We start from the raw sequence: 25051 nt of genomic DNA, 5'->3' as shown, positions 1-25051 counted from the left end.
CCACTCAGAGATCACCAAGCCCAAACCCTCCTCCTCCATTTGAACACCTAGGCTGAGAGAGGGGGTGCGGCAGTGAGAGACAGCTGGGACAGGGCCCTGGGGACCCAGCCTGAACAAGTGCCTTTCTGTCTGAGGCAATGGAAGTGCGGATCCACAACACTACCACCACCAGATCCCTTAGAGCCCTGCTGAGCCGTGAGATGCGAATTTCTTCTTGACCTTGGCTGGCCCTTGGCCGTGGTTTGCAGCAGCATAAGCAGAGCTGCCATCCTAAGCCTGTTCTATTTAGACCAACGTGAAGGAGAAGGTGCTTTCTCTGAGCACATGCCCTGCCACACTGGAGAGGGAAGGGGCCCGATTCATCCAGGGTGTGCCGGGCAGGCAGTGGTGCATGAGTTAGAATTGGGGTCTCTCCATCCCACAAGGCTCCCCTGTGGAATCTGAACCTCCATCCCAGGCAAAGCTCCCTCAACTTTTTGGCTTCTGGGGTCTCAACTGGTCACACTGTCCTGGCTTTGTCCCAGGAGGCTAGAGTGACCCTGCCTTACCCTGGCTCCTGACCATGAACTAAACTCTGAAGGTCTAGGAAAGACGCAGCCTGCTCCTTCTCCAGTGCTCCCTCACACCAGGGGCACCAGGGCCAGCAGAACCCCCTCAGGGAAAGCATGGAGAAGCAGCAAAGAGCTTAAGAGTTAGACCCTGATTAGAATCCTGCGGCCTTGGGAAATAAACACCAACTCTAAGCCTTGGTGTCCCCCCTTATGATGTGAGTTAATCATGACACCTGCCTCCTCAAGCTGTTGTCAGGACTGTACAAAGCAGCTAGGCAGGAGGGCCTCAGCCTATCAGGAGACTTTACAAACACTAGACTCATTCCCATCAGCCTGAGACAGCAAAGGAGCAACAGAATTTGAAAGCAGCAGGCAGAAGACAAAATACAACAAAACACCGACCCCTCCATGGATCTTTCAGTCCCAGATAAAAACACCTAGTTCTAGAACTGCCCTTGGTGGTTGCAAGACACTCAAGGCCACCAGCTCACCAAATGTTCCCAACAACCTCACCCCACTGTACAGATGAGAAAATGGAGGCCTTAGGAGGGAAAGGACCAGCACTCTCATCTTTGGGCTCCAGGCCCAGTGTCGTCTATCCATTACCAGAGGCACATGCCAGCCCCGGAGAGTAGGAGGCCAGTGGTGGCTGTTCCTAAATTTCTCCCACACATTCTCTCACTTGGCTCCTCAGCCATCTGGTAGGTATGGGACTTTACAGATAAGAAAACTGAGGCTCAGGACCAAGTAAACAGGCTACCAAGGGGCATCACAGGGTCTGGAACCCTCATCTGCCTGCCTTGAAGCCAGCGTACTCACAGGCAAACACAGCCTAGCCCACCCCCCGGGGCTGCCTGCTTGACTGTCAGCCCTCTCTGCCCTCTCCCTGCCTCTGCCTTCCAGTCAAGGTGATTCTGGACAAATACTACTTCCTCTGCGGGCAGCCTCTCCACTTCATCCCGAGGAGGCAGGTGTGTGATGGCCAGCAGGACTGTGCCTCAGGGGAGGACGAGCAGCACTGTGTCAAGAACTTCCCCGATGAGTCCCCAGTGGCAGGTGAGTCCAGGGGCTGGAGGGACGAGGGGGGCAGGCACAGCAGGAAAGCAGCCCAGGTCCCTCTTGGTCCACTACTTAGCATCTGCCTACTGGCTTGTCAGTTTCCATCCCCACTGGAAGGTTTTTAAGAACAAGAATAGGACCAGGTCCTGCCGACTAGATCTCCAATATCCGATGAACAAATGCAGACCAGAGAGACAGGAAATTGTGACATAGCCTGCCCCGTTCTGCTACACCTGGGTAGAACTGAGGTAGGTGGCTAGATTGGATAACCCTGGGACAGTTGCCTCCTTTCTATGAAATCTGTTACTTCCAAGGGACAAGAAAAGTGAGTGTAAGGCCATTAACTAGCTATTGATCCTCCTACTCTTTAGGTGTTTATTGTAACATGCTATGTAACAAAACTGAGCTAGGTCCTTCAAAGCAATAGGAGATGTTTCCACCAAAAACTCATGCTCAGGAGATGAGTGTTGGGGGCTTTTAAGGGTCAGGACTAAGTCCCTTCTTGGGTATATCCTCTTTTTTTAATCATAAGGCAAATGCCTATGAGCTCCTGTCCTCCTACTGCCAACAGTACTTCCTTCTCAACCTCCTCCTCCTCACCGCATGTGGAGAAGGAGCTAGGTTCCTCAGTGAGAAGTACCCCAGGCTAGGCAAGCTATTGGGACCATGAGTAGAGTCACCATATATCACCAAAACTGATATCTAAAAGAATGAGAGGGAGAGCTATTGGTAATTGTGCCAGGACAACAGGTCAACCTGGAGGTTGTTCCCCGAACATCTGGTCACCCTAGCTACCATCAAAATGAGGCTCAATCCAGCAAAGCCAAATGGAAGAACTTTGCTTGAGATTGAAAGGGTTGGTGTTCTATGATGCTCTAGGGTCTGGGTGTAGGCAGGTTGTGCTGGTCCCATGATGAATTCTGAGGGAGATGGGCCAGACAGGCCCCTGTCTTGCAACTGACTTGGGTTCTTCCTCTTCAGTCCGCCTCTCCAGGGACCGATCCACCCTGCAGGTGCTGGATCCAGCTACAGGGAGCTGGGCCTCTGCCTGCTTTGACAACTTCACAGAAGCTCTGGCCAAGACAGCCTGTGGGCAGATGGGCTATGACAGGTACCCAGCTCAAGCCTCCAGAGGCTGGTTCCTAACCCCCATTACCTCTTCCGTCCCTCCCCCGTTCCTTCCTCCCTTCCTCTTTCTTTCCTAAAAATATAGATACTGGAGTCAGAATTGCTCTTGAACCTGAACACTTTCACATATAAGCAACATGAAGTTCAATCTCCTAAGCCCCAGTTTCCTCAATGGTTAATTGGAGAAAGTATTGGCAACATCATAGGATAATGATCAGGTGCAGCGAGAAAATGTAAGCCTCACCACTCACCCTAACACACACTTCTGGCTCCTCAAGACCCTCACTCCTTGGCTCTGCAAGAAGCCACCCTGTCCCAGAATATATTTACTTATTCAATGTCCCATTGGTTAAAATTCAGTGTAAACAAACCTGATTACATTGGAGCCCCATCAGCAAATTTGTAGAGTAGTTCCTAATCTTCAGCAGATGAAGAGTTATATAATCATAAGGGTGATTTGCATGTTGGGTTTATATTCATTTGATCTTGGCAAAAACCAGAAAAGGTATTAATTACTGTATCTATTTTAGAAATAGGTTCTGGGAAGATAAGTAACTTGCCTGGGTAGGAGCTGGGAGAGAGAGGCCTGGCATTTGTGCCCAAGACCCCTTAATTCCTGGGCTTGGGTAATTCTCTCTCCTCCCAGGGCTTTCCCTGCAAAGGGAGAAATGAGGCCACCGATCACTCAGAGAACCTAACTAGAGAGGAGGAAAAAGGACCCATGTATTCAGCTGCAGAGTGGGGGAACCTCTCCCTGGCAGGCCCCCAAGGACTCTAAGAAACTAGACCCAGAGTCTAGGCAGAAATGAGAAATGCTAGGCAGACACCGTCAATCACAGAACTCTCTCCCATCCACTCCCCCGCCCCTAAGGCAGCCTCAAGGTCCTTTTTCCATACGTGCTCCTCCGGGTGGCGTGACTGATCCATCACACCTTTCGGCTCCCTCTGCTCTCTGGCTAGCAGGTCTTTGCTGCTCACTGTGGGGCACAACCCCGGACAGGACAACTCTGCCTGCTTTATTTTTGAAGAGAGCTGGGGAGGCACCCCTGGCCCTGCCCTACCCCTCCCCCCAGCGGGCCCAGCCCAGCCTCCCCTGCAGCCAGCCCCTCCTCCCCACTGCAGTCCAGCGTCTGACTGCATCGTCAGCAGTGCCCGCACAGGCTGCGGCTGCCTTATGCAACCAAGGTGTCTCTGGGGCTTCTTAAGGTAACAGGTTCCTGGAATCTCTGCCCTTCCAGAGAGACTGACGTGCCAAACCAGCTGGCTCCTTGAGTTCTACAAAATCAAAGCTGGTTAGAATTATTCATTAGGGTGTGCTTGGTGAACAGAGGTTAACTTTCTGGGGACTGTCCATTTCCAGCGCTGTCCCTCCTGCCGGGTCTTGGATTTCTCTCTCCTTCCTCTACCTAGGTCAGCAGTCCTTCTTGTCCCAGGACCATAATACCCGAGATGATTCAAGGTGGGAAGGGCTCTGGAGATCACTGTGTCCACCTCTATCATTTTATAGAAGGAGAAATTGAGGCTTACGGAAACCCGGGGAAGGGTGTGACCTGTCAAGGTTACACATCGAGCTAGTGTCAGAGGCAGGATGAGAACCTCCATCTCCAGGGCTCTAAAACCCAGCACTGCCACACTCACGTCCCTCCAGGCATACCTGGGCCCGTGAGGTGTACAGGATTCCTGGCCCCGAATGTGAGAGCATCAGTGGCTGGCCGGCCGGCGTCTCAGTCAATGTGACCCCTACACACAGAGCCAGTACTAGCATGGCTGGATGGGGAAGGATGGGACAATCAGAACAACGGGATGAATCAGGGGAGCCTTCCTGGAGGAACAAAGACTTAAACCCAAGGGTTGAAAGAAGAAAAACATGGATTAGGGGTGAGAAAGGGTGAGGGTGGTCTGACTGAAAGACTCTTCTGGACTCATGTGAAGACTGATCTCATCCTGTCCTATCTCCAAGGGAGCCATAAATGTACCGCCACTACCAAATTCAGCCCAGACGCCTTGTTCAGAAAACCAAATATCACATTCCAGTTCTCTGGCTGTGAGTGAGAGAAAAAAAAAATGCTAGGACATTTGAAATAGGGCTATAACTGGGAGTTAGGAAAGCATGTCCCTAACATTTGTCCAGAGCTCTGGGGAAGCAAGAACACATCAGCATCGTGCCTAAAGCCAAGTCCTGGGAGAGGAGGCTACTTTTCCCATCTTCTTCTAATCTCCTGCCCTAGCTCACATCTCTCTCCCTCCCAACATGAGCAGCAAACCCACCTTCAGAGCTGTGGAGATCAGCCCAGACCAAGATCTGGATGTTGTTGGAATCACAGAGAACGGCCAGGAGCTTCAGGTGCAAAACCTAAGTGGGTAAGTGGGAGGATGCCTTCCGGCCCATAAGAGGCTCACATATGGAGGCTGCCATCAGGGGTGCAGGCAGGCTACACTGAGCAGGTGCAGCAAGGGGAATGTAAGCCAGACAACAGGAAGAACTCCAGGCCATGCAGACTGTTAGATACCACGAGCTAGAGAACCAGATTTCTGAGAGGTTTTCTAGGTTGACTCCCTTTTTTATATATGATAGACAGCTGGACAAAGTGTGCTGTCCACATGTTAGTGGTCTTTTCATCCGAGTAAAATCAAAAATTTTCCTACTGCTCTGTGTTCCTGATTAAACCCAATAGGCAAGATTCCAAAGGCCACCGTGTCCTTCCCAGCCACTCACCCGGGCCAGAGTAAGACCTCTCCACGTTCCCAGACCTCCAGAGAAAAGGCCACATGGCTTTTGGCAGTGGCCTATTCCTCTGCCTCACCACCCTGTATGAGAGGTCAGCATCTAGATAAAAATGGCCACGTTGCTGCAGAGAACCCCAGAGAGGATGCTGCTGACGGCTGCTTATTCATCAAAGAGTAAATCTGAAAAAGGACCAAGATGGTAGCAGAATGATGTTTGCCTGTAATTCCATTGAAATCCCACTTCTTGTCCATTTGAAAGCCCACAGTGTAACAGACAGTGTTCCAGGCTCTGGTCTCCTCCACTCCAGGAATGCCAAGGGCTCGGGTTGGGCTCTGACACAGGCAAGGCCCAGCACACAGTGGGTGCTTAGCAGCAGGGGTTTTTGAATCCAAACGAATCAAATTGAACTGAACTGAGCGGCCATGTACTTTCCATTTAGTCCCCTAGCACGTGGGTTCCAGACTTCCAGGTATTGGGACAGGGGCTGGGGCCAACACTACCAGAGGACGGGAGTCCTCGCCTCCCACAGAAATCACAAGGCTCTGTGTCTCCCTTCCAGACCCTGTCTCTCAGGCTCCCTGGTCTCCCTGCACTGCCTCGGTGAGTACAACCCCTCCCTGAGCGTTTGGGCCCTGGGCCAGCAATGAGCAGAGAGAAAGCCCTTCATCCTCATTCTTAAATTTCTCAGATCCTAAGTTTCTGTTTTGTCCCAAACTTACTTCTTTGAGTTTTGGGTTTGTAGGTCAGTGCTCCTTCAAGTGGGTGATGCTGAGAATTCTTTGGGACCATGCACTCACAAGCCCGCAAGCTAAGCAGAAAGCTAGCAGGGAACAAAAAGCTGGAAAGGACACATTGGGACTCCATCCCCTCCTCCCTGGTCAGGTCCATAAGGCCTCCTCAGGCACGGTGTGCTCAGCCATCCAAGATCAGATCATTCAGTTTAGCAAAAATACACTGAACAGTTAGACCACGTCTAGCACTGTCAGGTGCACTAGTTCAAAGTAGAAAATACCAGACAAGTAACAGAATTAGCCACTCTCCTTAGGAGCTTACGGCAGAGAGAGAGAGAGAGAGAGAGAGAGAGATGCAAGGCCACGGGTGGGAGGTGCCAAGACCAAGCAGTACTCACAGCCAACTTGCCACAGGGAGACCCAGGCACCAACGAGTCCCACTGGCTTCCAGTGTGACCTTGAGTCATTTGCCTGACCTTTCTGAGGTTCCTCTTCCCAAGAAGACCTTGCATCCAACTGCCCAAGGGAATCCTGGGAGAACCCCAGCTCTTACGGAGTAGATCAGAAGAGGAAACAAGCTGTGACCCAGCTTGTCCTCCAGGCTTGTGGAGGAACCGACCAGAGGCTGCCCCGTTGGCCAGAAACTGGACAGGCTGAGTGGAACCAGGTCATCATCCCCACCTCTGCCGTTGGGCGGTAGATGTGCTCTCCTGTTGGATGTTAAGAATTGTTGTCACTATAACGTGACACCCACAATCCCTGGTGCATGGGGACTGATACACAGTGGGTAGCCAGTGAATGACTGAATGGCTGGCGCTGAATGGCACAGGTGTCACAGAGAGGTTTAAGTCACAGACCCTCCTTTGAGGAGCCATCGATCTCACTGGGAAGAGCTAAGCACAACAGAAACAAAAGGCAGGCCAACGGCAGGGGCAGGCTATGGAAATTCCAGGACAAGAAAGTCCCCAGGGGTTGGGCAGCCCCAGGGAGGTGGTGCCCAGGCTAAACACTGAGAGGTAGGCTCCCAGAAGGGAGGGGCCACGTCTGTCTGTCCATCTTTCCGTCTGTCCTCCACTCTCTTCCCAGCCTCCCTGAACACAGCGGGCACATGATACAAATTTGCTGAGCGAATCAATGGTTCAGATAAACAGCAAAGAGGAGAGCTAGCATCTCAGGGATGGGGGTTTCCTTGAGCAAAAACAGAAGGACTTTTAGGGAGCTACAGGCAGATCGATTCGGCTAGACAGAAACCTTATATAAGGACAACAGGCTGCTGCCAGGAGGAGGACTTTAAACTCTACCCTAGAGAGAGATGCCTTGGGACTGTGAGGGGACACAGAGAAAGCAGAGTTTGGACGATGAGGTGTCTGAAAAGCCCCTGGCCAGCATCGGCCCGGAAAGGATGGCAGCCTTTTCCTCTGAGCACCACGGCTGTGGCAGTGACGGCCAGGACTGGAGAGGCTGAGGGCAGGGCGGGGAGGTGGGAACGGAGGCTTTTACATGAGCTTGAGGGTCATGATGGAAAAGCCTAGGACGGTGACATATGAAAGACAGCACAGGGTGTCGACCTGGGACACTCACTCATGGGGGTGGGAGGACTTGGAGAAAGGGGAGTTTAGGATGGGAAGATTCTGTTTCTGGAACTTTCTTCCTACTTCCGGGACCCAGAGCAGTCTGTGGGTGTCTGTTTGCCGATACCTCAGCAGGAGTGGCTGGGGACACTCCACCTGGGCAGGACTTTCGTAATTCCGCATCACTTGTTTGGTTTGAAGGCCATGAATTCCCGGCACCACGGACACACCCGCGTCCACAATATAAACACATCTAAAGCCACACAAAGGAGGGGAAGGCTGAGGGGGAGGCTGAGGAGAAGGCCTATGGTCTGGGGTACTCTCTCCCTATGAATAACTCAAAATGGGCCTGGTTCTCCCCACCCTTCCAGGTCCCGGTCATAAGGGCCCGGCTCTAAGGCAACAGAGCCAGGCCTCCAAGGGGGAGGCAGGCCCATCCCTCAAGAGCCTGACCCTTGATTTCTCCCTCTTTCCTACTGACGCCAGCCTGTGGGGAGAGCCTGAAGGCCCCTCGGGTGGTGGGCGGGGAGAAGGCCTCTGTGGATTCTTGGCCCTGGCAGGTCAGCATCCAGTACAACAAACAACATATCTGTGGAGGGAGCATCCTGGACCCCCACTGGATCCTCACAGCAGCCCACTGCTTCAGGTAAGGTCCACCACACCAGGAAGCCTCGAGGGATCAAAGCCTTGGAGGGCCAGTGTCTGGGTCCCCCATCTCCCAACTTGTGCTCCAATGTCCTCACCCCTCTTTGCCCTCCTTCTGCAGACCATGTCCGTGGGTGTGGCCACCCCAATGAGTCACCAGGTATGATGTCCTTTGTTAGGCATCCGGGGTGAGCAGAGGGCGCTGGTTACCAGGCTCGATCACCAAGTTTAACCTCTTCCAATTGGGAAGCAATCTGATACCCAGCATCCTCAGTCCGGCCTCTTATCTTTTCTTAAAGATTTTTTATTTTAGTTTATTTTTTATTCATGAGAGACACAGAGAGAAAGGCAGAGACATAGGCAGAGGGAGAAGCAGGCTCCCTGCAGGGACCCCAATGTGGGACTCAATCCCCAGACCCTGAGATCATGCCCTGAGCCAAAGTCAGACACTCAACCACTGAACCACCCAGGCATCCCTGGTCCCTTATCTCTCACTCCACAGCAGCTCTTCCCATCGAGCTCTCTGGAGTCCTGAGAATGCTCTCCCTCTGCCAGTCTTCCATGGAGAGGTTCCAGGGTCTAGAGTCACTGCCACTTCCCCCATTATAGCCAAAAACTTAAAAAAATAAAATAAAAAAACATAGATTCCCTTATAGGCCAAGCCCATACCTCTGGGGAAGGACTGTTCCCAGGCCACCTTCACTTTCCTTCTTTTATTTATTCATTCAACATCTAAGAAGTGCTATATTATGTGCCCATCCGTCAGTGCCTTGGAGGAACTCACAGTGTAGGCAAGGGATTCTTAACCTTTTTTGAGATCTGACAAAGCTCTAAGTCCTTTCCTGGAAAACCACCCCTGCACACTAAGTAGGCAAGAGTATCTGGAGTCACCAGGAAGTCAGACAAGTACACAACATAACTGACAATGTGAGTACCACATGAGTAACACAGAGTAAAAAGCACTGGGGACAACGTAGAGAGTGCCAGGACCCCAGAGCTCAGGCACTGGGAACAGCCCCCTTCTGCAACCCTCCAGTTAGAAGGTTCCTTGGGCAGGTTTCACCGGGTGAAAAGATCAAACCCCCTTTTAGAATTTAGCATTTTGTAGGTGATTCCTCACACCTGCTCCTTTTCTCCACCGCCCCTGGCCTCACTATCATTATCTCCTAAAGTAGGGACACCTGGTACCCCAATCCCCAGGGCCCTGGGGACCAAGCTTTTCACAAACCACGCACGTGCTTGGCTCAGGCCTGAACCCTGCTCTCTGCCCCCTAGGAAGCATCACGATGTGTCCAACTGGAAGGTGAGGGCTGGCTCTGACAAATTGGGCTCCTTCCCATCCTTGCCTGTGGCCAACATCTTCGTCTTTGAGCTCAACACCACGTACCCTAAAGAGAAGGACATTGCGCTTGTGAAGCTGCAGTTCCCACTCACATTCTCCGGTGAGAGGTGACATCTAGGCCCAGACCCCATTAGGTCAGGTTATACTCCCACCCTGCCTCTAGCTCACTAAGTGACCTTGGACACATCACTTCTCCTCTCAAGCCCTCAGCTGTGCATTTGTTTCCAGTGAATATACAAGCCTAACATCAGGGAGGGGCATGAGGCCCCTTTGAGCGTTTAGCTGACAGCCCACCCCACTCCCTGCCGGATTCTTTTAGGTCTGTTTTCTCCCTGTGGAGCACCTCAAGTGAGAATTATAGATTCATCTGATCTTGGGGTTGTAAGGGACCTAAAAGGTCATCTAGTCCCTCCTCCACCCTCAACCAATGCCAAGAGCCTGTACAATATCTCTGCCGAGGGGTTATTGTGCCCATCTGGTCTCCTCCAGGGGCAGGGAGCTCACTACCTTTAAGGCAGCCCCTGGAACCTTTGAACAGCTCTGTTAGATGACTCATGCTTGGATAGTATTTGTGTCAGCATTTCCAACTGTCAGTTCCACAGGACACACTGATCCCTTAGGAGAAAAATAAAATGCTTCTATTCTCAAATAAGTTGGGGAAATATTTTTATAGTAGAGCTCTCTTCTTGGGGCACATTTGTATATTAAAGATACGAGGTTTTTTTAATTTGTTATATTTAAACCATATCTCCTCAACTTATTTGAGCACAAAACTTTCTCATGCCACTTTTGTTAACATCCCATGGAACACTAGTCATGGAAACCCTGATGTCAACCTTTTCAGAGGGCTTAGCCACCAGTCTCTCCCCCTACTCTCTGCTCGTGGCAGGCACAGTCAGGCCCATCTGCCTGCCTTTTTTTGATGAGGAGCTCATTCCAGCCACCCCTCTCTGGGTCATCGGATGGGGCTTTACGGAGCCGGATGGAGGTAAGTCCTGGGTTTAGGACCACAGGGCTGAAGGAACAGCTCTTGGAGGTGATGGGAAGGAGGACCATCCTTGAGAAAAACCCATCCTGGAAGCCCAAGCACCAAGGTGCCAGGCAACCCAGAGAATTTTCCTGGGCTGGGGGTAGGAAACAAGAAGGGGAATATGAGCATGTTTTCAACCTCCCAGGAAAGATGTCCGACACCCTGCTACAGGCATCTGTCCAGGTCATTAACCACACTCGGTGCAATGCAGAGGACGCATACCAGGGGGAAGTCACCGAAATGATGCTGTGCGCAGGCATCCTGGAGGGCGGCGTGGACACCTGCCAGGTGGGATCATAAGGGAATTCCTTGGAAAGGGATGTGAGTCCTAGAGAGACAAGTCCAGAAGCCGACTGCCTCACATGAAGTCTTGCATATGGTGGGCACTCAATGTTGCGATGAAGGGAAGAGGGAGGGGAAGAAAGACTATAAGATAAGGATGGAATGATGGAAGGAAGGATGGACAGAGACCAGTGGAAAGATTTCAAATGTGTATTTCACATACAAAGATGATGTTACCCACCCCACCTGCTCTTACTTCCCATCACTCACAGGAGTAGGGGTCACTTGAGGGCAGGAATGCCAGGTCTATTCTTTCTAGAACTGCAAAGATGCTGAACTACCCTAGGGAAAATCCATCTGCTGCTGGATGAGCCCTGGTGCAGTGCCTCCCTGCCAACGCTACTGACCAGTCTCCGCATACATTCTCACTCCCTCTACCCCCAAACAATCTTCCAAGCTATAGTCCCTATCTCTACTCCTGCCCCCATTCTCAGCCATTAAATTCCTTCACTCAAGAGGTAGCTCTTAGCCATCTCTTGAATGTCAGGTAAATAAATACTGGGTTTTAGGGACAGTGTCTTCTTCCCTTGGAAAGCTCACAGTGGCGGGGGGGGGGGCAGGGAGGAGGAAGTTAGGCTACCTTGTTGGGTTCTGAGGAAGGAAGTCTCAGGGACTACAAGGAGCTAAGTGCACTTCTCACTACCTGACAAGTTCTGGTCTGTTCTGTTGTTTGCTTGTTTACGATCTTTCTCTTCTCCATTTAACTCTAAGCTCCCCGGGGGCAGGGATCTTTGTTCTTTTCATTGATCAAATCCTAATTGTCTAAAACAGTACCTAAAACAGCAATAGGCATCTCCTGAGCAGCTAAATAATCTGGGAAATACTCAGTTATAAAAAAGAAATGTTTGGGCTTCTCACTGCAGAACCTTCTAGAGCCTTTGGTTTGCTCTAGTGTGTATTGTGAATCTCTGCAAGAAGGCACACCAACTACTTTCTTGACCACAAACAGAACCCTCTCACCCCAAATGGAAAGGCTTTCCAGGCTGCAGGAAGAGCTTCAGCAGAAGCAGTGAGGGCAGAACAGCACACAGCACTGGGGAGCAGTGGGGAGCACAGGGGAAGGATGGGCCAATGCAGGAAAGGGACGAAAGAGAAGCCCACTCTTCCATGCCAGCCCTGCCTGCCCTCCCCAGCAGCCCCTGTTCTGGTGTCTCACAGGGTGACAGCGGTGGGCCCTTGATGTATCACTCTGACCAGTGGCAGGTGGTGGGCATCGTGAGCTGGGGCCATGGCTGTGGGGGTCCCAGTACCCCGGGAGTGTACACCAAGGTCACAGCCTATCTCAACTGGATCTACAATGTCCGAAAGGTGAGCCCCATCTATTGTACCTTCCCTACCTTCCTCTCTACCCTAAAGGTACCAAACTGTCCTTAGTTTTGATTTAAATGGTCTGAGATGACCCCTTACATCCTAAATAATTTGCCCCATCTGTGACAACCTGAGATTCCACCATGAAGAGCTGGAATTCCTTAGACCTGAGATTCCAAATAAATACAAATGCTTTAGCATATAGAACATACCCAGCTTTATCATTCTCTATTCTCTGGCAAAGAATTTCCAGAGAACAGACCCCATTGGGGTGAAAAGGGTGGAAAGGTTCAAGAGAGAGGAGCAAAGAGCTTCAGAAAAAGCAGTCTAACTTTGCACATATCACCACCTTGTCCAGTTTCAAGTCATCTGACTCTTGGTCTCTTGTCATAGTCTACACCATGAGGCTGCGGCCCCTTCATATTGCTGGAAGCTGCCTCCCCCTGTCCTGCCCACTGGGGATCCCCCTAGAAGTCAGACAGAGCAAGAGCCCCTGTGGGCACACCTCTCTGCCAATCGCCTCAACATTTCTTGGTGCAGCAAAGGGCTTCCATTCCTGTAAAAGACATCACAGCCCACAGGCACCCAGAGGAAATCAACACCACCAGCTCCGCCACCCCCAGGGCTCCCGGCATCCCAAGGAGAAAGATACAGCCTACTGAAGAGGCCAGCCTTTTGGCCAAGATCTCTGAAGGCATTGCTAAGCCAGGAAGGAACTTTCCTATTCTACTAAATGGAAGTAGACTCTTCAGTGAGAGCTCAGATCACCAAGTAGACTCTCCAGTAAGAGCTCAGATCACCCAATGAAGGGAGGAAAGGCTCTGAGCCAGCCCTCTCCCACCACCCATCCTCAAGCCCATCCAGGAAGAAACCAGTTGTAATGTAAAATGCACAGTCCTGCTATTGGCTCAATACTATTACTTAATGTTATGACAGTTCTATGGATGCTGCTACTAAACAGGTGTGTGAAGTCTGACACTGGTGGACTGGGCTGCATGCTAAGAACTGAGCTGAGACTATTGCATCATTCCTGCACCTGAGTAGGAAAAGGTCCTAGGGAGACCACTGATACCCAAAGAAGGAAAAAGGAGACCCAAAGATGGGAGATAACACCTATGACTTGGGAGAGAGAGGATCTGCATGCTTAAGGCTGATGGTAAACCATGGCTCCCCCAGTGCCTGGAAAGAGATACTGCACCTGAGTCCTCACTTCTACCTAGAGAGCCCTGGGCATGGTTGCTTTCATTCTTTAAAAAAAAAAAAAATGTACACATACACACATATACATATATATGCAAAGTCTGAAGTGGGACCTAAGTAGGGTTCTGGGTACATAAGTATGAATAAGTCTTGCACTCAAATTGTCAGAGAATTAAGCCCCATGGACTTCTCTGGTCACTGTATGGGGGCCCAGGTATTCTGAGGGCCCTCCTGGTCAGATCTTAGGTGAATATGCTTTACTAGGTTCTCAAGAAATAGAAATCTTCAAAGACCAAATAAAACATGAATAAACACATATAAATAAAACAAAATTATCAGAATCGTGAGCTGAAATGAAGGTAGAGATCTGAGAGCAACAGCTAACTAAAATCTTGGGTTGTCCAAGGGACCAAGACCTATATGAAAGTTGAGATCAGAACTAAACCTAGACCCAGCGCTCACCATCAAAAATCAGCCAAGGTTTTTTAAAAAGAAAATCCCAGGAGTGGGAATCATCAAAAATAGTCAAGGACCTTATGTTAGAATTACCAGGTTATAAGAAAAACTGATACTATAGAATATGTCTATGTACCAGACATTATTCTAAGTGTTTCACTGTGTATTAAGTCATTTAAGACTCATACAAACCTATGAGATAGGTGCCGTTCGTATCCCATCCCCATTTCCATCCCCATTTTATGGGTAAGAAAACTGAGGCTCAATGAAGCTAAGTACCTTGCCTGAGGTTACATATAGGTAAGCTGAATATGAGTATTCTGATTCCAGTGTTCATGTTATAAACTATCACATTACGCCAATATCATAATTTATGAATCTTTAAATAAATTTTAAATGAGGGACACCTGGGTGGCTCAGTCAGTTAAGCATCTACCTTCAACTCAGGTCATGATCCTGGGGTCCTGTGTTCAAGCCCTGCATCAGGCTCCCTGCTCAGCAGGGAGTCTGCTCCTCCCTCTGCCCCTCCCTCCACTCATGCAGACTCTCCCGTGCTCTCTCTCAAATAAATAAAATCTTAAAAATAAATGCTTAAAATGGGTACTTTTTCCTCGTAAAGATATTTTTAAATATTTGTAATTTAAAATCCACAAAAATTTACTATCTTAACCATTTGTAAGTATACAGTTCAATGGTATTAGGTATATTCACACTGTTGTGCAACTACCACCACCGCCCATCTCCAAAACTCTTTTTCCCTTCCAGAATTCTGTACCATTAAACAATAGCTCCCCGATTTCTTCCTCCCCCATGATACTGGAAGCCACCTGTCTACCTTCTGTCTCTATGAAAATGACTACTTTAGGTGCCTCATGTAAGTGGAATCACATAGCATTTGCCTTTCTGTGCCCGGCTTACTTCACCTAGCAGAGTGTCTTCAAGGTTTATCCATGGTTGTAGCCTGTGTCAGATTTTTCTTCCTTTTTAAGGTTGAATAATATTCCATTATTTATACTACATTTATTCATTCATCCATCAATGGACATCTTGTTTCTACCTCCTGGCTATAATGAATAATGCTGCTGTGAGCAGGGTGTACAAATCTCTCTTCAAGATTCAGTTTTCAATTCTTTGGGGTATATACCCAGAAATAGAATTGCTGGATCATATGGTATCTGTTTTCAACTTTTTATTGTTTTCCTTTTTTAATTGTTATACTTGAGAGACAGAAAGAAAGCACAAGCGGGAAGAGAGAGAGAGAGAGAGAAGCAGATGCCCCACTGAGCAGGGAAGCCAACACAAGCTCAATCCCAGGACCCTGGAATCACAACCCAAGCCAAAGGCAGACACTGAACTGACCGAGCCATCAAGTGTCCCAATTTTTTATTGTTTTGCATGAGGATTGCACCATTTTACATACAGTGACAAGGGTTCCAATTTCTCCACAACCTTGCCAATATCTATTTTCTCTTTAAAAAAAAAATAGGTATTTTGGGGGCACCTTGATGGCTCAGTTAAGCATCTGATTCTGAATTTTGGCTCAAGTCACAATCTCAGGGTCATCAGATCGAGCCTGTTGGGCTCTACACTAGGCAGGTAGCCTGCTTCAGATTTTCTCTCTCCCTCTGCCCCTCCCCACATCCACTCATGCATGCACACAATTCTGTCTCTCTAAAAACAGCCAAAAAATAGGTATTTTAATAAAGCAACTGTGACAAGTAGATTTGAAGAAGAAGCAAATAGAGCTCTTAGAATAAGAGCTATAGGGCACCTGGGTAGGACTCAGTCGGTTAACTGTCTGCTTTCAGCTCAGGTCATAGTCCCAGGGTCCTGGGATCAAGTTCCACATCAGGGTCCCCACTCCATGAGGAGCCTGTGTCTCCCTCTGACTCTGTCCTTCTCTCTCTCATGAATAAATAAATAAAACCTCAAAAAACCTACCTTTTTATTAAAATTAAAAGCTGAATGTTTGGGGTAAATAGCACTTAAGACAGATTGAGAAGATAAATGAACCAGAAGTTAGATTGAAGAGGTTACTAAGTTTGCTATAGAAAGAAATAAGGAGATAAATATATATATACACACAAAACAAGGCTGTGGACAATGGAGACTAGAATAAGAAAGTCTAACAAATCCAGCTGAAGAATCAGAGGGAGAGAACAGAAATATGAAGGGGAAACAACATCTAAAGAGATAACAGCTGAGAATGTTCAGAATTCATTAAAGGCATGAATCCACACATACAGTATTTGCCCCAATAGTGCATACACACATATGACCAAGGCAGAAATATTCAAATAAATCCTCACCTAGACACATGATAGTGAAGTTTCAGAACACCAAAAATGAACAAACTCTTTAAAGCAACCAGAGAGACAACCCAGGCTTCCTACAACACCATAAAGATACCACAGTGAGGGACGCCTGGGTGGCTTAGTTGGTTGAGCATCCGACTCTTGGTTTTGGCTCCAGTCATGGTCTCGGGGTCCTAGGATCAAGCCCTATATCAGGTTCCTCACCGAACATGGACCCTGCTTGGGATTCTCTCTCTCTTCTCCCTCTGTCCCTCCACTTGTGCTCTTTCTCACTTGCTTGTTCTCTCTCAATTAAATTAAATTAAATTAAATTAAATACCAGAATTAGACTTCCAGCAGACTTCCCCATAGCAGTAAAGGAACCAGTAAACTCTATCTTCAGTGTGCTGAGACAATAGAGAATTGTGAATCCTACAAAACTACCTTTTAAGAATTAAGGCATTTTCAAGGAAACGACTGAGAGTTTACTACCAACAGGTCTCCTCTAAAGAAATATCTCAAGTATGTATTTTTTAAGTTTTTATTTCAATTCTAGTTAACATACAATGTGATATTAGTTTCAGTTGTACAATATAGTGATTCAACAATTCCATACATCACCCTGTGCTCATCACAAATGCACACCTTAACCCCCATCACCAATTTCACCCATCCTCCCACTTAGCTCCCCTCTGGTAACCATCAATCTGTTCCCCATAGTTAAGAGTCTGGTGCTTGGTTTGCCCTCTTTTTTTCCCTGTTTGTTCATTTGTTTTGTTTCTTAAACTCCATGTGTGAGTGAAATCAAATGGTATTTGTTTTTTCTGACTGACTTATTCCACTTAGCATTATACTCTCTAGCTCCATCCATCTTACAAATGACAGGATTTCATGCTTTTTCATGGCTGAGTAATATTCCATTGTGTATACATACCACATCTTCTTTATCAAGGGACACTTGGGCTATTTCCATAAGTTGGCCATTGTCGATAATGCTGCTGTAACAGTCAGAGTGCATGTATCCCTTCGAATTAGTATGTTTGTATCCTTTGGGTAAATTCAAGTATGTACTTTAGAAAAAAGAAAAATGATCCTCGTAGGAAGAGCAGAGATGCTAGAAGACATAGTGAAGCAACTGGCAAAAATGTACATAAATCTAATGTACTTTGTCTACATAAAATATCATCTATCTTGTGGGTTAATTTTTTTTAAACCTAAGTAAGATACAGGATAACAATGCCATGTAAGTCAGGAGGGGACAGTTGGAGTTAAAATATTCCAAAGTTCTGAAATCATTCAAGAAGGAAGTTTAGGGACACCTGGGTGGCTCAGCGGTTGAGCATCTGCCTTTGGCTCACAGCATGATCCCGGGGTTCTGGGATCAAGTCCCGCATCAGGCTTCCTTTTTTTTTTTTTTTTTTTTTTTGTAGAATAAACATTTAAGTATCTTATGGAGACATATCAAGACACAGAAGACATAGAATCTAGGATGCTTTCCTTCTCTACATTACAACTCTCCTCACAATCCGGCCAAGGGAAGGCTGAGGGGTGGAGAGGCCTTGTTTTGCAGAACCTTCACTGGCCTTGTTGCAGCTCTTCCTCATCACCTTCTTAGGAAGAAGTGTCCATGGTGGAAGCATTCTCAACAATTTCATGATCTGTATGTTCTGATTAGATGGTTACTTATGGATTTAGCAGCACTGAGCCATTTGGATGGTATAGTAAGCACTGGCATAAAGTCCAGAAGATGTCAGCTCCTGGAGTTTGCAGTAAGGGCCTCTATAATTTCCCTGGAGGCCTGCCAAAGGCAACTCCAAGTCTTGAAGATGTAGCTTCCATGTGGTGGTCCTTTCGCAGCTTTCAGTGGCATGGCCATCTGTGACTTTGCCTTGTGGCCTCTTCCTCCTCCTTCAAAGCACATCACTCCAAACTCTGCTTCCCTCACCATCTCACCTTCCACTCCAACAGCAGGCATGGAGCCTGCTTCTCCCTCTGCCTGTGTCTCTGTCTCTCTCTCTCTCTCTCTCTCTCTCTCTCTGTGACTATCATTTAAAAAAAAAAAAAAGAAAGCAGGAAAAATGAAACAAAAAGTACAAAGTAAGGGGATCCCTGGATGGCTCAGCGGTTTGGCACCTGCCTTTGGCCCAGGGCGTGGTCCTGGAGCCCCGGAATCGAGTCCCACGTCGGGCTCCTGGCATAGAGCCTGCTTTTCCCTCTGCCTGTGTTTCTGCCTCTCTCTGTCTATCATGAATAAATAAAAAATTTTTTTAAAAAAGTACAAAGAGGGATCCCTGGGTGGCGCAGCGGCTTAGCACCTGCCTTTGGCTCAGGGCGCGATCCTGGAGACCCGGGATCGAATCCCACGTCAGACTCCCGGTGCATGGAGCCTGCTTCTCCCTCTGCCTGTGTCTCTGCCTCTCTCTCTCTCTCTCTCTCTCTCTCTCTCTCTCTCTGACTATCATAAATAAATAAAAAATTTTTAAAAAAGTACAAAGAGGGTAAAAATAAGAGTTATCAATAATCACACTAAATGTTAAACTTACCAACTAATAGAGTTAATTAAGTTGAATAAAAATGTAAAATCGAGCTATGTGTTATTTATAAGAGATACATCCAAAACATTAGGTTATGGAACTATTAAAAATAAAAAGATTGAAAAATATCTAGAACACAAGCACTTTACCAAATTTAAGCTGGAAAAGCTATATAACATTTTTTTAAAGTAGGGATTTAGGACAAAAAACAAAACTGACTTTGGGATAAAGAGGGTCACTGCATAGTCATAAAAGGATCAATTCACCAGGAAGACAGAGCAAGTTAAAACCTATAAACAAAAAGAAAAAACCACAATCCCTTTGTCACCACTGGAGTTGACTGTCATACCAAGTCCTTACTCTGAAATAGTAACGGGGGGTGGGGAGGCGAGGAAGCAAGCATCTTTCTGCTTCACCATAGAAATCTACCTCCAGGTAACAAGGTGCTCGAGGTAGTGAAGGGAGGCTCTTCTTTACACACACCAAAAAATGTAGCTAATCAAATCAGTGAGTGATAAAAAAATCTACAACCTCTAATGAAATAATGGATTCAGGCAAGAATTGTCAGTGGAGGTGAAAAGCATTAAGGGAAAGGTTTATGGAGAACTGGATAGTTGTTAAATGCCCAAGTATCATCCCACAGGTTCCTTGCTAATCTCAACAGGAAAATCTAACTCTAAAATCAAAGAATTAGGGGCACCTGCGTGGCTTAGTTGGTTAAGCATCTGGCCTTCGGTTTAGGTCATGATCCCAGGGTCCTGGGATTGAGCCCCACAATGAGTGCTCCCTCTACCTGCCATTCTGCCTACTTGTGAGCACGCTTCGTTTTCTCTCTCTCTCTCTCTCTCTCTCTCTCTCTCTGTCAAATAAATACAATCTTTAAAAAAAAATACCTTATAAAAATAAAAAATAAAAATAAAATCAAGGAATCAGGCTGATATTACCCTGCCCACTAACAGTGGAATAGAGATATTATGTGTCTCCTCTTGTGAATATGAAGTATGCCTCATGTTGCGTCACCTCAAGGCACCTTATCAAAAATGCTTAATCTACACCTTTACATCTAATTTCCAGCTAAACATATAAGTTAGAAAAAGGAGTTAAATGACACTACTTGGAAGCTAACAGATAAATCCAGACGGTGGGACATTCTACACACAGGTGACCCAACCTCTTCCATAAGTCAATGTCGTGAAAGGATCTTAAGAGGCATAACAACCAAATAGGAGCTCCCTGACTGGGTCTTGAACAAATTAGCAGCAAAAGACATTTGGGTAAAGAGGTAACTGGGGAGTTGTGAATATGATCTGGAGATTAAATGGTCATAAGGAACAGTTCCTTACGTGTGACCATGATATTATACTTTACAAAAATATCCTTAGACATGCATGCAGAAAAATTGGGGATAAAATGACTTGAAGTTGTAATTGACTTCAGGAAAAACACAACAGTTGAAGCAGATACAGCAAAATGTCATCAAGTGTGAAATCAAAATGATGTTTACTATTCTTTCTACTTGTCTGTATATTTAAAATATATTTCAAAAACATTTCTCAGTAAATATGTTTTTCTTATTTGTATAAACAGAATATAAAATAGCCCTAAACGAACTAATGGAGGCATCTGGATGGCTCAAGTGGTTAAGCGTCTGCCTTCGGCTCAGGTCATGATCCTAGGGTCCTGGGATTGAGTCCTGCATCGGGTTCCCTGCTCCACGGGCTAGAGTCTGCTTCTCCCTCACCCCCTGCCCCTCCTCCCAGCTTGCATTTTCTCTCTCTCTCTCTCTCTCTCCCCCCCCCACACACACACCCAATAAATAAAATCTAAAAAAGAAAAGAAAAAATAGAACTACAGGAGAAATTGATAAATCCACCATCACAGAAGAAGACTACAGCATTCTTCTCCCACTTATTGATTTAGGTCAAACAGATAAAATACTAGTAGAGAAGATTAAGTAATATGATTAGCATGCCTAATAGGTGTAGAATCTTGCACTCAAAACTTAGAAAATAAATATCCTTCTCAAGCACATTTGTAATAAGTCAAATATATACTAGGCCATAGAGTCTTGACACATTTCAAAAGTAGTATGGGCACCCACCAGACCCAGTTTCGTGCTCCCATCAATCCCCACTCAGCCTTGCCTACATCCCCATCCTCCCACCTCTCAGCCCAGATTCCTGCCTTGCATGGACCCAGCTCTGGCCGCTTTCATGTCCATGGTTCTAAAGCTCTGGTAACCCATCATTTCTAACACCACACCAATCTCCCTGCACAAACTGGGGCCAGGGCTGGGCTTTGGCTTGGGTGGTCTTCATCGCTCCCACCATTATGGGAGCCAGAGTTGCTCTAGCACTCAGAGCTTCCCCAGAGCTGCCTGGAAAGGCTGAGCAACATAACATAGAAATTACTATCTATAGGACAAATGTTGAATAATGGAAAACAGGAGACAGGATGGAGCCAGCAGATAAATTACTCATCGTTCTTCCCAGTATGGAACTATTCAGAGAAGCCCTAGTTCCCCAGGGACTGTCCTGTGATTCAGCTTATAGAGCAGTGGTCAGCTCAGGAACTCCTCACCTTGTGATGGCTTTCTCCTTCTCCCTGCTTCACAGCCCTTTCCCTCTGACTCCTACTTTCCTGGGATGGAACCCCATGATAAAGCATTAAGTTGTACCTTTAATTTAGATAAGTTTTCTTTCTTTTCTTTTTTTTTAGATAAGTTTTCTAAGAAACCTAGGCTAAGATAAAGCTCTCTGACTATAATGCTATTAAATCAAAGGCAATAGCTAACAATAGTTTTTAAAATATAAAATAGGGGTGCCTAGGTGGCTCGGTCAGTTAAGTGTCTGACTTCAGCTCAGGTCAGGATCTCAGGGTCCTGGGATCAAGCCCCACATTGTGCTCCCTGCTCAGGAGGGAGTCTGCTTCTCCCTCTTGTCTCCTCCTCCTGCTAATGTGCATGCATTCTCTCTCAAATAAATAAATAAAATCTTTTTTAAAATATGAAATACGCACGTGATGTTAAAAAGACCTCTAAATAATTCATAGGTCATTCATAGTCAAAAATTATAAAAGTTACTCAGAATAAAAAATATATAATCTATTATATACATATACAGACAGATATAGCTATCCATGTGTATATATTCATGGAATGTTCTAGGGTGACACTTAGCAGCTAACCTTGAAATGCCTGTGCTCTTTCCCAACCTGGGCATGTGCAGAGATGGGCCTACTTTTGCCTTCTACAGTCAGAGCATAAGTGATTCCACCAGAGAGGCCAAGAGGGAGCCAGGAATTATACTATGACTAACACAGAGGTCCTCACAGCAGAGCCTCCTCATCTCTGGAGGAGAGGTGTGGAGAGAGGTTGGTGGGTAGAGAAGATTCTTCCCTTTTCCACAAGGATGGAAAGGAGCTGAATCCCAGAGACTGGACCTGGCTCTCTCAGCTCCGGTCCAGAGCTAGCTCCGCGAGAGAGTCTTCGTGGAACCAAACCATCTCAGGGAGCATGATAGAGCCCTGAGTGTGAACCCCGGCCAGATACCAGGAAAGGGGTGAGGAAAGAAAGGGAGGTGCAGCCCAGTCCATCCATGCTGTGGGGGAGCTAAAAGGGAGAATTCCAACATGAGATAATCCAGCTGTGTGTAAATGCCACAGAAAAGTGGCATTTGAAATAGAAGTAGCGGGACACCTGGGTGGCTCAGGAGTTGAGCATCTGCCGTTGGCTCAGGGCGTGATCCCAGAATCCCAGGATCACGTCCCACATCAGGCTTCCTGCATGGAGCCTGCTTCTCTCTCCGCCTAGGTCTCTGCCTCTCTCTCTGTCTCAATAAATAAATAAAATCTTAAAAAAAAAAAACTGAGCCAACTGAAATGTTCTGTTTCTGAGCTTTGGACCAACTTCAAAAAAAATGAAATAGAAGTAGAAATAAGGGAAGAGGGGGAAAGTGAGTGGGGAACAATTAAGAGAGGAAGACAAACCATGAGAGAGACTTCTGACTCTGGGAAACAAAGGGGTGCAGAAGAGGAGGGGAGTAGGGGCCCGGGGTAACTGGGTGATGAGCATTACGGAGGACACGTGATATGATGAGCACTGGGTATGATACTGGCTGTTGGCAAATTGAATTTAAATAAAATTTAAAAAAGAAATAGAACTAGCGGCCAATGATTTGAATCCAGCTGGGCTTTGGGGTGAGAGGGAAGAGCAGGAATAAAGGCTGGGCAGGGAGGAGCTGGGTGCTCCCAGGAGGGGACAGAACAGGAAGTCAAAAGGAGCTGTAAGATGGCTTTGCAGTGAAAAGAATCTGGGCTTCAGGGCCAGGCACACCTGGACTGGGTGGGGACGCCTGGGTGGCTCAGTGGTTGAGCCTTTGGCTCAGGTCATGATCCTGGGGTCCTGGGATTGAATCCCACATCAGGCTCCCCGCAGGGAGCCTGCTTCTCCTTCTGCCTATGTCTCTGCCTCTCTCTCTCTATCCCTCATGAATAAATCTTTAAAAGAAGGGAAAAGAAAAAAGAAGAAAACTGTGTGCTCACTGTGAATGGATTACCCAGTTCTAAACAATGCTGAAGCCTTAAAGAGTCAAACTTCCCTTCAACCCCTCGCCTCCCTCCTCAGAGACAACCACTGATCTCAGCCGGATCTATACTGTATCTTTCAGACTCTACAGACACTGAACATCTCTGGGCCTCCATTTCCTCATCTGTGAAATGGGACTAGCAACAATGGCTCTTCCCTCCCAGGGACAAGTGCCCTGAGGGCAAAATGACTGAATATACGTGTCAAGTACTCAGAGAAGGACCAGGTCCCACAAGCACTCAGCCTATGGCAGTGACTAGCACGTTAGTATTTGCAAACATCCATAAACAGGTTGTCTACTTGTTTTACAAAATGCATGGGTTTTTTTTTATTTTTTTTATTTATTTATGATAGTCACACAGAGAGAGAGAGAGAGAGAGGCAGAGACACAGGCAGAGGGAGAAGCAGGTTCCATGCACCGGGAGCCCGACGTGGGACTCGATCCCGGGTCTCCAGGATCGCGCCCTGGGCCAACGGCAGGCGCTAAACCGCTGCGTCACCCAGGGATCCCTGCATGGGGTTTAAATTCTAACTCTGCTACCTAAGAGTTACATCTTTTGGATTTTTTTTTTTTTAATTTCTCAGCGCTTTGTTCTTATCACGGGTAAAATGGGGATAATTATACTCGCCTTCCAGGAATATCATGAGACTTTGATATGTTGCAGGAAAGTGACTTGGGACCCTAGGGATTCGATTCGTGTTTGCCTTCGTCATGACTTTATGAGGTTGAGGTTACTCTTGCCCACTCCCAGAGGCCTCCACTTCCTGGTTAGGGCCAAAGATGAGGGAAAACAATGGGTAGGACAAAGCCCTGCTTTTCTAAGCCTCCTGCAGGGAGTACCAGGGTGAGTACTAGGTTCGGGCCAGGGACCCAAACCTGAAGTCTGAGACTAGTACTTGTCGAATGTACCCACAAATCAGCTGGGAAACCTGCTACAGAGCAAATTCTACTTCAGTAGATTTGACCAGGGGGTGGGAGGTGGGGAGCAGGGAGAAGACCTGAAATCCTCTCTAACAAGCTGACTGGTGATGCTCATGCTGACTACATTTTTCAGAAGCCAGGGCGCCCAGGACTCCTACCCCTCCCATAGCCCACCTGAAAGCTGTCTACAGATGCTCGCCCTTGTCAAGGCCTCAGACAACTGACCTCGCAGTCCACTCTGGCCTCCCTCTGGGCAGGACTGGCACAGCCCTAGAGACCCCAGGCCTCCACAGATCCCATCCCTTCAAGGAAAGGGGGGCAGGGGGAGATATATATACAATATCTCTCTCTCTTCTCCTGGGAAATATATATATATATATTTCCTATATATATATATATGTAGGTGTCCAAAGATTCTGAGACAAAAAGAGGCTGATATGTGAGGCACAGCAAGGGAAACAAGGAGGCTAGGAGTCCACAGAGGGAGAATGTGAGAAAAAGATGACATCAAAGAGGCAACAGGGGGGCACCTGGGTGGCTCAGTCAAGTGTCTGCCTTTAGCTCAGGTCATGATCCCAGGGTCCTAGGATCGAGCCCCATGTCGGGCTCCCTGCTCAGCAGGGAG

General features: G+C 47.4%; 1 protein-coding gene across 1 annotated transcript in view; it reads left to right on the top strand.

Annotated features, from left to right (window-relative positions):
- Positions 1–14591, top strand: part of TMPRSS4 (transmembrane serine protease 4) — a 35260-nt gene extending 20669 nt beyond the window's left edge. Inside the window, exons 4-13 of the mRNA XM_041769798.1 lie at positions 1455–1607; positions 2592–2721; positions 4998–5099; positions 6026–6066; positions 8255–8414; positions 9689–9855; positions 10645–10743; positions 10931–11073; positions 12286–12435; positions 12829–14591. Of these exons, the coding sequence (XP_041625732.1) occupies positions 1455–1607; positions 2592–2721; positions 4998–5099; positions 6026–6066; positions 8255–8414; positions 9689–9855; positions 10645–10743; positions 10931–11073; positions 12286–12435; positions 12829–12840 (1157 nt within the window). The 3' untranslated portion in view covers positions 12841–14591. The remainder of the gene's footprint in view (positions 1–1454; positions 1608–2591; positions 2722–4997; positions 5100–6025; positions 6067–8254; positions 8415–9688; positions 9856–10644; positions 10744–10930; positions 11074–12285; positions 12436–12828) is intronic.
- Positions 14592–25051: the final 10460 nt, after the last annotated feature.

This window comes from Vulpes lagopus, chromosome 10, assembly GCF_018345385.1.
Source record: "Vulpes lagopus strain Blue_001 chromosome 10, ASM1834538v1, whole genome shotgun sequence".
In the NCBI taxonomy this organism is placed as follows: Eukaryota; Metazoa; Chordata; class Mammalia; order Carnivora; family Canidae; genus Vulpes; species Vulpes lagopus.
The sequence above is the reverse complement of the archived record's forward strand: the minus strand, read 5'-3'. Positions and strand labels throughout refer to the sequence as shown.